This window comes from Rhinoraja longicauda, chromosome 40 (assembly GCF_053455715.1).
Source record: "Rhinoraja longicauda isolate Sanriku21f chromosome 40, sRhiLon1.1, whole genome shotgun sequence".
Classification (NCBI taxonomy): Eukaryota; Metazoa; Chordata; class Chondrichthyes; order Rajiformes; family Arhynchobatidae; genus Rhinoraja; species Rhinoraja longicauda.
The window spans coordinates 16,069,558-16,082,012 of NC_135992.1; the positions used below are offsets into that span (position 1 = coordinate 16,069,558).

Sequence of the window (12,455 nt, forward strand, 5' to 3'; positions counted from 1 at the left end):
TAAGGCGTACCAGCAGAGTACAACAAGGTTCGGTTTTAGTTTAGTTTCGAGATACAGCGTGGAAACAGGCCCTTCAGCCCACCAAATCCGCGCCGACCAGCGATCACCCGTACATTAGTTCTATCCTACACACTGGGAACAATTTACAGAAGCCAACTAACCTACAAACCTGCACTTCTTTGGAGTGTGGAAGGAAACCAGAGCACCCGGAGAAAACCCACACGGTCATAGGGAGAACGTGCAAACTCCGTACAGACAGCACCCGTAGTCAGGATCAAACATGGGTCCCTGGCGCTGAGGCAAAAACCCGCTGTGCCCTGAAGGATATCAGTACATCATGATCATTTGTTTAGCCAACCTCCTCCAACCTCATCTATTGCATCCGCTGCTCCGGATGTCAACTTATTTACATCGGCGAGACCAAACGCAGGCTCGGCGTCGCTTCGCTCAACACCTGCGCTCAGTCCGCACTAACCAATCTGATCTCCCGGTGGCTGAGCACTTCAACTCCCCCTCCCACTCCCAGTCTGACCTTTCTGTCATGGGCCTCCTCCAGTGCCATAGTGAGGCCCACCGGAAATTGGAGGAACAGCACCTCATATTCCGCCTGGGCAGCTTGCAGCCCAGCCGTATGAACATCGACTTCTCCAACTTTAGATAGTTCCTCTGTCCCTCTCTTCCCCTCCTCCTTCCCAGTTCTCCCTCTATCTTCCTGTCTCCGCCTATATCCTTCCTTTGTCCCGCCCCCCTGACATCAGTCTGAAGAAGGGCCTCGACCCGAAACGTCACCCATTCCTTCTCTCCTGAGATGCTGCCTGACCTGCTGAGTTACTCCAGCATTTTGTGAAATAAATACCTTCGATTTGTACCAGCATCTGCAGTTATTTTCTTACACACTGCAGCACTGTATCTCTGCAGGGGGATCAGACTGACGCTCGGCCCACATACTATCCCTGTGGCTGTGCCAAATGCCTCAGCAGAAAGGATATTGTGGGAAGAATGGATTCAAAGACCAGTGGGGTCCAGGGCCCCTTTTGTTGAAAGTATGAATGATTCAAGAGGATAATAAAGAAGATTACATAAGATATTACAACTACCCATGTGGTTAACAGAATGAAGGATAACCTTCAATGCACTCTGGTGAATTAAGCTGCAATCAGGCAAAGGGGAGTTTTAGTCGGGGAACTGGGCTCACGCACTTGAGGAGATACAACCACGGTACGTGCAACCAATGGGAGGATAATGGGAAATGTGTGAGAACAGAGAACCTTGAACACCCACAAATCTCTGCAGGTAGATAAGATAGTTAAGACAGGATGGTTTCTTTTCTTAGCTGAGGCACAGAATCTAAATGTGTAGGAAGGAACTGCAGATGCTGGTTTACACTGAAGATAGATACAAAATGCTGGAGTAACTCAGCGGGACAGGCAACATCTCTGGAGAGAAGGAATGGGTGAAAAGTGCACATACAGACTCTTTAAATGTCTGGAATGTTTCTCCGTTTACCTCCCTTTCAGGTCTTGGGTCCAGAGTGAAGATGGGTCTCGCACAGAATATAAAAGCAGGGAAGTTTCTAAAATGATATACACATACATCACTCGAATGTTATGCGCTCTCGGATCTCAACACTGACTGTAATGGAGAGTTTACAGTGGAGATTTACAAGGATATTGCCAGGATTGGAACATGAGAGCTATAAGAACAGATTGGCAAGGATGGGGCTGTTTCCATTGGAACAGAGAAGACCAAATGGAGCTTAATTGAGATGTGCAAAATTGGAAGTGGCCAAAATAAACAGAATGGGCTTATTTCTCTTAGCAATGAAGTCGTGAACGTGGGGGATACGCAATTATCTGCAGGATTAGAGGGCGGTTGAGGACAAAGTGTTCATGTAGAGGGTGGTAGAGGTTTGATACTTGCCACCTGAAAGGGAGGTTAATGGAAAAACATTCCAGACATTTAAAGAGTCTGTATGTGCACTTGGAGGCTTGGGGCAAGAAGCAGAATGTGCATATTGGGTACTGATGATGGATTGGGTGGGCTAATAATAGACTGATGGATTGGGTGGGCTAATATTTTCCTTTTGAATCATAAATTGTCTTCAATTGTCAAGCGTAGCACAGTGGTGCAGCGGGTAGAGCTGCTGCCTCATAGCTCCAAAGACCTGGGTTCAATTCTGACCTTCAGTGCTGTCTGTGTGGAGTTTGCATGTTCTCCCTGTGACCACATGGGCTTCCTCCCACATCTCAAAGACGTGCGGGTTTGTCAGTCAATTGGCATTTGTAAATTGCCCCTTGTGTGTAGGGAGCGGATGTGAGAGCGTGATAACATAGAACTAATGCGGATGAGTGATCGATAGTGGGCGTGGACTCAGTGGGCCAGAGGGCCTGGTGTCTTGCCCTGTCCTTCAATCAAGCACTGAAGTGGTGGCAGAGGTACAAAGAGCTGGTCTACTTCACTTGCACTGGAGATATTTGAGCCAGGCTGTGTGAAGTCCATGTGCAAAGAGCCGTTTAGCAGCTTATTAAAAATACGGGATGCACATAATCTATTGTCAAGGTAAGGAAACTTGAAGCAGAACAAAAACTAACATAGTTTATGGAAGGCATAAAAATGTGCCGTCATTCTTACCTTGAGCGCTTGTGCTCTGTTGATCAAGTACGGTATGTCGAAGTTCTGAATATTGTATCCAGTAATTATATCAGGGTCAGCCATTCGGATAAACTCCGACCAAGCCTTGGGGGAAAGGAAAAAATATTGCAAGGTTTATGAGGTATTCAAAGTGTTCACCGACACTTTAAAATAAAGAGCAACGGCAGCTGCTGGAAACCTGAAACAAAAAACATAAATTGGAAACAGGAAGAAAGATTAGAAAGGCTTACAGGGATATGGGCCAAATGGCAAAGGAAACAATGACAATGATTGGAAGACCATGAATTCATCCTTAGCTTACAAGTCCATTAAGAATCTAATAATAGCAGAGAAGAAACTGTTCTTGAATCTGGTGGCAAATGCTTTCACACTATTGTATCTGATGCCCAATGGTAAAGTGCCTTGGGCATTCTGATAGGATGCTCTTTACGGTGTGTTTTTAGAAATGTGGAAGTATAAATGGAGACATGCAAATTTCCGTGGCCTTCCAAGAAAGTAGAGGCATTGGTGTGCTCTCTTGGCTGTGGTGCTAATGTGGGTGGACCTGGAGAATTGCTGGTGATATTGACACCAAGGAACTTGAAGTTCTCGACCATTTTCACTTCAGCAGCATTGATGTAGACTTGGGCACGAACATCACGCCACCTCCTGCAGACGATGACCAGCTCTTTGGTTTTGCAGACACTGAGGGAGAGTTGGTTGTCTTGATAGTAAGTTGTGATGCACTATCTCCTTCCTGTACTCTGTCTCAACATTGTTTGTGATCTGGCCCATAATAGTGTGTCACCTGCAGAGTTGTAAATAGGAGTTAGAGCAGAATTTGGCCGCACGGTCTTAAGTGTGTAGGAGTAGGGCAAGGGACTGAGAGCACAGCCGTGCAGGACTCCGGTGTTGACAATTCTCATGGAGGGATGAGTTGTCAGCAGATCTGCCCGACTTCACTTTTGAGCCTGTTGCTATGTTCGGATGGAGTGCCTGCATGGTTAGTCTGGGATTCAGGAATGTCTCTTGGCGCTCCGAGGCCTTTGGAAAGGTCACACCTAATTTCCTACACAGGTCAGGATCAACCGATCTGAACACCTCACACTTGGTCTTCACTCAGGAGTGAATCGCACGGTCATTCGCACTGACTTCTTCACCACATGTCCTCTGCACATTTACTGAGAGTTCTTTGGCGTTAGTGGTGTACTCATTTAGATTTGCTGCTGAGTCCTTGAATGTAGACCAATTCTCCAACTCAAAGCAGAGACGTAGGAACTCATCTCTTTCTCCAGACCACCACATATAACCTTCTGTTCCTGATCCTCACCGTGATATGGGCATCCTGTTCAGAGAGTCATGCCGTGTCGATATAATATGTGCAGCCTTCATTTTTATTTTGGTAATATAGGCTCCCAGAATGTTGGCCAGCCCAGCAAGAAAACTGCTGCAATGTCTAAAGAAGGATTCCGACCCAAACCGTCACCTATTCCTTTTCTCCAGAGATGCTGCCTGACCCGCTGAGTTACTCCAGCATTTTGTGTCTATCTCCAGCATGAAACACTCTGCATGGATGACATTTCAGGTCAGTACCCTTCATTAGTTTGATGAAAGTTGTCGACCCAAAACGTCACCCATCCATGTGCTCCAGTGATGCTGAGTCCATTCAGCACTTTGTGTTCCACACAAGATTCCAGTACCTGCAGTTCCTTGGGTCTCCAAGGTAACGTTATTGTCCATCCACAACAGTGTGATTTGCTGGACCATTTCAAGAGTCATTAAGAGTCAACTAGGGAGTGTGGACAAGAGTCCTGGATAGGCAAAACAGAGCAACAATGGTTATTTTTCATTCTCGTGAAGAGACCTGCAACTTTCATGGTCAATTTTTTCCATGAGCAACAGACCAAATTACTTGATTTATTGAATTCAATTTCCATGCTCACTGTGGTGAGATTGGAACCTTTGTCACTGGTCTAGAACAATAACTACTTCACCGCTATGCACTTGGTAGACAAAAAACTTGATCACCCAGAATCAAACCAATTTTCCCCACCTCCACTGAATGGAAGAAAAGTACATGCTTAGTCATGTGTGCACCTTCTATGTAAATTTGACTGATTATCACACGAGCTGGTGAGATCTAAAAGTGGAGATATTTCAGATACAAAACCGCAAGAGTGTTTCTTTTGCATGAATCTCTCTGCGTTCCAAAATGTGGACCATTAAAATCTGCCTCTTGGGGAAACTGATCAGTTCTCCATCAGCAACGTTTTCACTAAGTGTATGTTATTGTGCAAGTTTATTAAAAAAAGGGGGGGGAGGTATATATAGTTGCTGAGAAAACATGAGCAAAGTCTATTCTGCAATGCACCATCAATGCTGCAAACAGCATATGTATGCAAATTACAGCTCCCTTCAGCTGCCTACTTAAGACGCAAACAAAGTTCAGATTGAGGGTCTGAAAAAGGGCCTCGACCCAAAACGTCACCCATTCCTTCTCTCCCCCGAGATGCTGCCTGACCCGCTGAGTTACTCCAGCATTTTGTGTCTACCTTCGATTTAAATCAGCATCTGCAGTTTTTTTCCTAAACATCCTGGTGAATCTCTCCTGCACCCTTTCCAAGATCTGAGTAAGTGTTGCTTTTTGGGCAGGGTTAGCTTGATATTAAACACTATGCTCTGTGGATGCAAAATACCCTGTGGTGCTACATACATCAGGGCTCTCCAGTATCCTAATCAATACTTCTCCATTGACAATATTACAACAGATTATCTGATTATTTATCATATTTCCATGAGAGCTTCCTAAATTGCACCACTAATGTAGTTTTTTAGCTGGAAATCACTGAGACATTCAATGTCTGGAATGCCACAGTGCACGCTCAATATTTGCATTTGTACTTCAGGGAAAAATGTCAGCAGGAACTTCTACTATTCAGTGACTGAAGGATGACAAACACAAGAGGCTCTCAGGCAAGCACAGGGGCAGAAATGGCTTGTCCGTATCAAATTCACATTTAGGCCGACGTCTGCATGAGGAAAGTCAGTAGATTGTGCGTAACGGCAAAAAAAAACGTTAAATACAAACTGGAGATACAAGAGATTGCAGATGCTGAAATCTTGAAACAAAAGAACTCAGCGGGTCAGGCAGCATCTGTGGAGGAAAATGGACAGATGACGTTTGCCTGGTCCGTTGAGTTCCATCAGCACTTTTTTTTTGCTCATGTTAAATACATCCAGGTGATTCTTAGGTTTAGGTTTATCATTGTTACCTATACCAAGGTACCGTGAATAGCCTTGTTTTGCATGCTATCCAATCAGATACCCTCTTCTTCTTTCTTCGGCCCCCTGGGTCATGGCTGACCATGGGTGATGCATCCTGGTTGGCTGCTTGCTCCACACCTCGGCTACAGCAGCGTCGCTTGTGGCTGAAGAGACCAATGCGGGAGTGACAGTCTCTGTGGCAAAGGTCACATTTGTGTGTGCGGTCTCTGGTCTGTTGAAGTTGCTGCGCTCCTTTCTGCGTGCCCGCTTGTCTGCCGCTGCGTTCATCAGTGTCTCTTCCCCCCGTTTAGAGATGTTGGTTCAGGGTACCTCTCCACCTCGTGCGGTCAGCTGCAAGGCTCTCCCAGGACTCCACATCGATGTCGAGCGCCTTCAAATCTCTCTTGCAGACATCCTTGTAACGTAGTTGGGAGCGGCCGATGGTTCTTCTCCCAGATGTCAGCTCTCCATAGAGGATGTCTTTTGGAATACGGCCATCCTCCATGCGGTGGACATGGCCCAGCCACTGCAGCCTGCGCTGCCTGAGTAGAGTGTACATACTCAGAAGGTCAGCGCGAGATAGAATCTCGGCGTTGGACAATCTGTCTTGCCAAGATATACCCAGGATACAGCGGATGCTTCTAAGGTGGAAGGTGTTGAGTCTTCTCTCCAGTCTGGCATATGTAGTCCATGTCTCACTGCCGTACAGCAGCGTGCGGCAGATCAGATACCACTATACATAAATACAATCAGACACCACTATAAATACAATCAGGTCAAACACAAGTATGGAAGATAGAGCAAAGAGGAAGATACAGAGTGTAGATTATAGTGCAGAGTATAGCATTGTAATAATAATAATAATAATAATGCATTGTATTTATATAGCGCTTTTCATATACTCAAAGACGCTTTACAGAGATTTTGAGAGATTGTAGCGTATCAGTTCCATAGACCAATGCCCACAATGGGGTTGGGATGAATCGGGACACCACCTTAGCTTATGGAAGGACTGTGCAGAAGCCTGACAACAGAGGGGAAGAAGCTGTTCCTGAGTCACCAATGATTCAGTAATACAAAGCAAACACCACCTGCAGGAAGGAGGTCTGCACTGGAGAATGGCTGTCAACTCTGAAAAGAATATATTACACAACGGGAATGGAGAAGGTGCTCCTCTTAGATCCAATAATTTGCACAACTGATTTGCTATTCTTGCTATTGAGGGCAGGCAGCGTAGGTTTACTAGGTTAATTCCCGGATTGGCGGGACTGTCATATGTTGAAAGACCGGAGCGACTAGGCTTGTATACACTGGAATTTAGAAGGATGAGAGGGGATCTTATCGAAACGTATAAGATTATTAAGGGGTTGGACATGTTAGAGGCAGGAAACATGTTCCCAATGTTGGGGGAGTCCAGAACAAGGGGCCACAGTTTAAGAATAAGGGGTAGGCCATTTAGAACGGAGATGAGGAAAAACCTTTTCAGTCAGAGAGTTGTGAATCTGTGGAATTCTCTGCCTCAGAAGGCAATGGAGGCCAATTCTTTGAATGCATTCAAGAGAGAGCTAGATAGAGCTCTTAAGGATAGTGGAGTCAGGGGGTATGGGGAGAAGGCAGGAACGGGGTACTGATTGAGAATGATCAGCCATGATCACATTGAATGGAGGTGCTGGCTCGAAGGGCCGAATGGCCTCCTCCTGCACCTATTGTCTATTGTCTATTGACTTGCAGGGCAGGTGAATAATCCCCATCACCATTTTCTTCCACGCCGGTTCTCGTACCTTCAGAAGCTCGTTCTCATTCTCAAAACAGAAGACCTGCGAGCCGACGATGCTGGCACAAGACCGGAGGGTGAAGACGTTACGGATGAAAGGATCTTTCTCCCCCTGCTGCAGCATCATGTTGGCGATCTGGATCACAGGGTCCTTGTCAGCCTCCGGGAAAATACCTGCACCAAACACCACGGAGTCAAACGCAGTTGCACAAGAAACAGAAGCACAGCCTAGACGGGAACTGTACTTACGTACGGCCATAATCCCACTGATCGGTATGCAAAAAAAGAAATGTCATTGTACCTTGGGACACATGATAATAAAGGAATCATTGAAACCATTGAAGTCCTTAATCTGAAATTGTGCTCCCCTTATTTCAGATACCGCCATGAGGGGCAGCAATCTCACAGCAATCCCTGGTACGCTCCATCACAACCTTGTACTGCAATAAACCCATCCCTCATCCTTAGATTAATACGTCCAGTAAAATAGAGAACCAAGCCCTTGGACCCACACACCCATCAAGCACCCACGTTGTTTGGACCTACACTAATCCGTTCATTTTAATCTCCAAAATTACAATCATTTCCTCCCTCCAGGTTTGACCATCCATCTACACATTAAAACCAAGCTGTACGTCTTTGGGTGCAGAAGGAAACCAGAGCACCCAGTGAAAACCCTAGTGAGACCACACCTGGAGTATTGTGTGTAGTTTTGGTCTCCAAACTTGAGGAAGGACATTCTTGCTATTGAAGGAGTGCAGCGTAGGTTCACAAGGTTAACTCCCGGAATGGTGGGACGGTCGTACATTGAAAGACTGGAGCGACTGGGCTTGTATACTCTAGAATTTAGAAGGATGAGAGGGGATCTTATTGAAACATATAAGATCATTAAGGGATCGGACACGCTAGAGGCTGGAAACATGTTCCCGATTTTGGGGGAGTCCAGAACCAGGGGCCACAGTTTAAGAATAAGGGGTAGGCCATTTAGAACGGAGATGAGGAAGAACTTTTTCACTCCGAGAGTTGTGAAGCTGTGGAATTCTCTGCCTCAGAAGGCAGTGGAGGCCAATTCTCTGGATGCTTTCAAGAGAGAGTAAGATAGAGTTCTTAAGGATAGCGGAGTCAGGGGGTATGGGGAGAAGGCAGGAACGGGGTACTGATTGTGCATGATCAGCCATGATCACGGTGAATGGCGGTGCTGGCTCGAAGGGCCGAATGGCCTACTCCTGCACCTACTGTCTATTGTCTAAAACCCACCCAGTTACAAAAGATTACGTACAAACTCCACACAGACAGCGCCGGGGTGATCAAGTTGGAGCCCAGGTCACTGGAGCTGGGAGGGAGCACTTTATAGCGGTCTATTAGTTCCTGTCATGTTTTAAAGCTGGCGAGTGATTTCAGGATCGCTGATTCCAGATTTCCACAGCTGGAGTGTGCTGGCCTCAGCTTCCTGGTATTGTGGTGCCCCAGACTGAACAGTTACCGATGGAGCAGCATCTCCACATAAAGGAGAACAAACCAATGGCATTTTCAAACTTCCCAATACACCACAAGTCTCAAGCCAACCAAACTAACAACGCCACTTATTCCTTTTCTCCAGAGATGCTGCCTGACCCGCTGAGTTACTCTAGATTTAAACCAGTTTCAACCAGCATCTGCAGTTTCCTTCCTACACAAACTAAAGTAGTAATGGAATAGAGAACGATGGGTGAAAAGTATTTTTTTCTCCAAATTAGCAACTCTTTCAAATTTGATAGGTTACATTACAACACCCACGTTTACATATTTTACAGAGATAGATGGCCCTGAGATTTCTTGATTAGTACGGGTGTCAGAGGCTATGGGGAGAAGGCAGGAGAATGGGGTTAGGAGGGAGAGATAGATCGGCCATGATTGAATGGCGGAGTAGAGTTGATCGGCTGAATGGCCTAATTCTCCTATCACTTATGACCTGAAGGTAGACACAAAATGTTGGATTGACTCAGCGGGTCAGGCAGCATCTCTGGAGAGAAGGAATGGGTGACGTTTCGGGTCGAGACCCTTCTTCAGACTGATGTCAGGGGAGGGGGCGGGACAAAGATAGGATGTAGTCGGAGACGGGAAGATTAGTGGGAGAACTGGGAAGGGATAGAGGGGGAAAGCAGGGACTATTTGAAGTTAGAGAAGTCAATGTTCATACTGCTGGAGTGTAAACTACCCAAGCGAAATATGAGGTGCTGTTCCTCCAATTTGCGCTGGGCCTCACTCTGACACTGGAGGCCCAGGACAGAAAGGCCAGACTGGGAATGGGAGGGGGAGTTGAAGTTCCTACTCATCACTTATGGCTTCATGAGATGCGAGACATCCACTCAAAACGAAACAAAGTCCCTTCAGCAACTCCACAACAACTCAGGATAAAGGTTTATGCTCCACTCGAGTGAACATTACTTAGGAAAGCATCAGCCAATGTATGAACAAAGAGATCTGTAAGCACAGATAGAAATCGTTCAGCTTGTGCCAGTAATTTGTTAGAGAAATCCAATTACTTGGGCAAAAGAATTAATTCCATCCCGTGGGCACATCGTCCTCTCAAATATTTATTCAAGAGTGCCTTGTCATATTCTTCATATTCTTTCAGCCCAAGTCTGTGCTGATCTCAAACACAGCAAAGATTAGAGTTTGGGTTGGGGGGAGGGCGATGAGGGAGGGGACAACCATTACACTGACCATGTGTATGACAGGGACAGACTCAGTTTCGGTTGCACTACAGACTCTAGTATTAGCACTATTATGGGCACTATTATGAGTATCACTGACTATTAATTTATTGTATCATTGATTATTGTAAATTTATTGTGTAATAGATCTGTAAAGCTGCAGCAAGTATGAATTTCCATTACCGGCACATCTGACAATTAAACTCTCTTGACTCTTGGATGTACACCAGTACTGCAGTTAGAACGACCCTCCAGGGCGGTGATTATTCTCTTAGTCCTCCAGCTCAAATGTTCAGAGTAAGTGCACTCTATACTGCAAGATAGATCTGTTCAGATTACATACTGTTGTGCCATGAACGCAGAACAAACCCCTGCCTCCCCTGCTGCTGTCTGCCACCATGTTGGGAGCCGAATGCAAGTCATAGCCTTCTGCTAAATAATCTTTGTGCAATCAATGCAAAGAATCATTCATGGCCCAGAATGGAGAGGCTACCTGTGATTGCTGGTGTTAAGCAGGCATCAGTGGTTGCAATCGGGCTGGCACAGTGGGCGTGGGCCATGGCTGGGGACTGGCAGTGAAAGGTTTATGTGTTGGCAGCCCATCTGGATCCAAGCAAATCTCTCATCATCTCTTGCTGGGTGTGACAGGAGCTGTTCTCACTCCTCTCTCTGTTTGGGTGCACAGCTCTCCCTGCAGGGGCTGAGGAACAACCACACTAATGCTCTCAGGCAACACCACCGAGGGGTGGATAGGACCAGAAGTGAGTTCTCCGAGAGTAGGCATTTATGACTGCAATTTAACCAATACTAGTCATCTTCAGACAAAAATGAAGGGAGCTTTTCTAATGTGACATATACACGGTTTGGCTGCTCATCCGAATGATACACATTATGTGAAAGGAGGCTTTGAAAACAAACATTTAAAGTCATAGAGTATGGAAGCAAGCACTTCAGCCCAACTTGCCCAAGCCGACCAACATGCCCCATCTGCACTGGTCCCACCTGTCTGCTTTTGGCCTGTATCCCTCTAAACCATTCCTATTCATGTACCCTTTCAAATGTTTTTTAAATTTTGTGAGTGTAGCTGCCTCAACTACCTCCTTCGGTGGCTCTTTCCATATACATACCACCCTTTGTGTAATGAAGTTGCCCATCAGGTTCCTATTAAACCTTTCCCCCCTAACCTTAAACCTATGTCCTCTGGTTCATGATTTCCCCCACTCTTGGCAAGGGACTCTGTGTATTCACCGTATCTATTCCCCTCGTGATCTTAGACCCCCTCTGTAAGGTCACCCCTCATTCTCCTGCACACCAAGGAATAAGGCCTGTTCAACGTCTCCCTACAGTTCAGGCCCACGTGTCCTGGCAATATCCTCGTGAATCTTCTTTGCACTCTCTCCAGCATCCACCCTGGACGGGAGCTGTCCACGTAAAAGGCAGTTTTGCAGTTTTTTAATGACCTACCCTTCCTGCCAGCACATTCAATGTCGAAGCTGAGCACGCGAAGCGGAGCGATTTTCTGCCACTCCCCCTCAGCGGCGTGGCTGATGAAGTCTGTCCAGGCCACATCCACCTCGATCTGTGCCAGTGTCACCTGCAGCCAACATTGGAAACAAACCACTCATCAGCAACCTGTAGAAGGATCAACTATCCATTGATCTCCCGGTTACTCAGCACTTAAACTCCACCTCCCATTCCCACACTGACCTTTCTGTCCTGGGCCTCCTCCATTGTCAGAGTGAGACCCAGCGCAAACTGGAGGAACAGCACCTCATATTTTGCTTGGGCAGCTTACACCCCAGCGGTATGAACATTGACTTTTCTAACTTCAAGTAACCCTTGCTTTCCCCCTCTCTCCATCCCCTCCCCATTCCCAGTTTTCCTACTAGTCTGTCTCTGACCACATTTTATCTCTGTACCGCCCACTCCCCGACATCAGTCTGAAGAAGGGTCTCCACCTGAAAGGTCACCCATTCCTTCTCTCCAGAGATGCTGCCTGACCCGCTGAGTTACTCCAGCTTTTTATGTCCATCTAAGATCACCTATGCATTCCTTCCACTGATGCTGCCTGACCCTCTGGATTACTGCAG

General features: G+C 46.4%; 1 protein-coding gene across 1 annotated transcript in view; it reads right to left on the reverse strand.

The window, feature by feature from the left end:
* Positions 1–12,455, reverse strand: part of pold1 (polymerase (DNA directed), delta 1, catalytic subunit) — a 118,675-nt gene that overhangs the window by 81,420 nt on the left and 24,800 nt on the right. The window contains exons 8-10 of the mRNA XM_078430704.1: positions 11,830–11,959; positions 7,677–7,843; positions 2,632–2,736 (exon numbers count right to left, since the gene is read on the reverse strand). Of these exons, the coding sequence (XP_078286830.1) occupies positions 2,632–2,736; positions 7,677–7,843; positions 11,830–11,959 (402 nt within the window). The remainder of the gene's footprint in view (positions 1–2,631; positions 2,737–7,676; positions 7,844–11,829; positions 11,960–12,455) is intronic.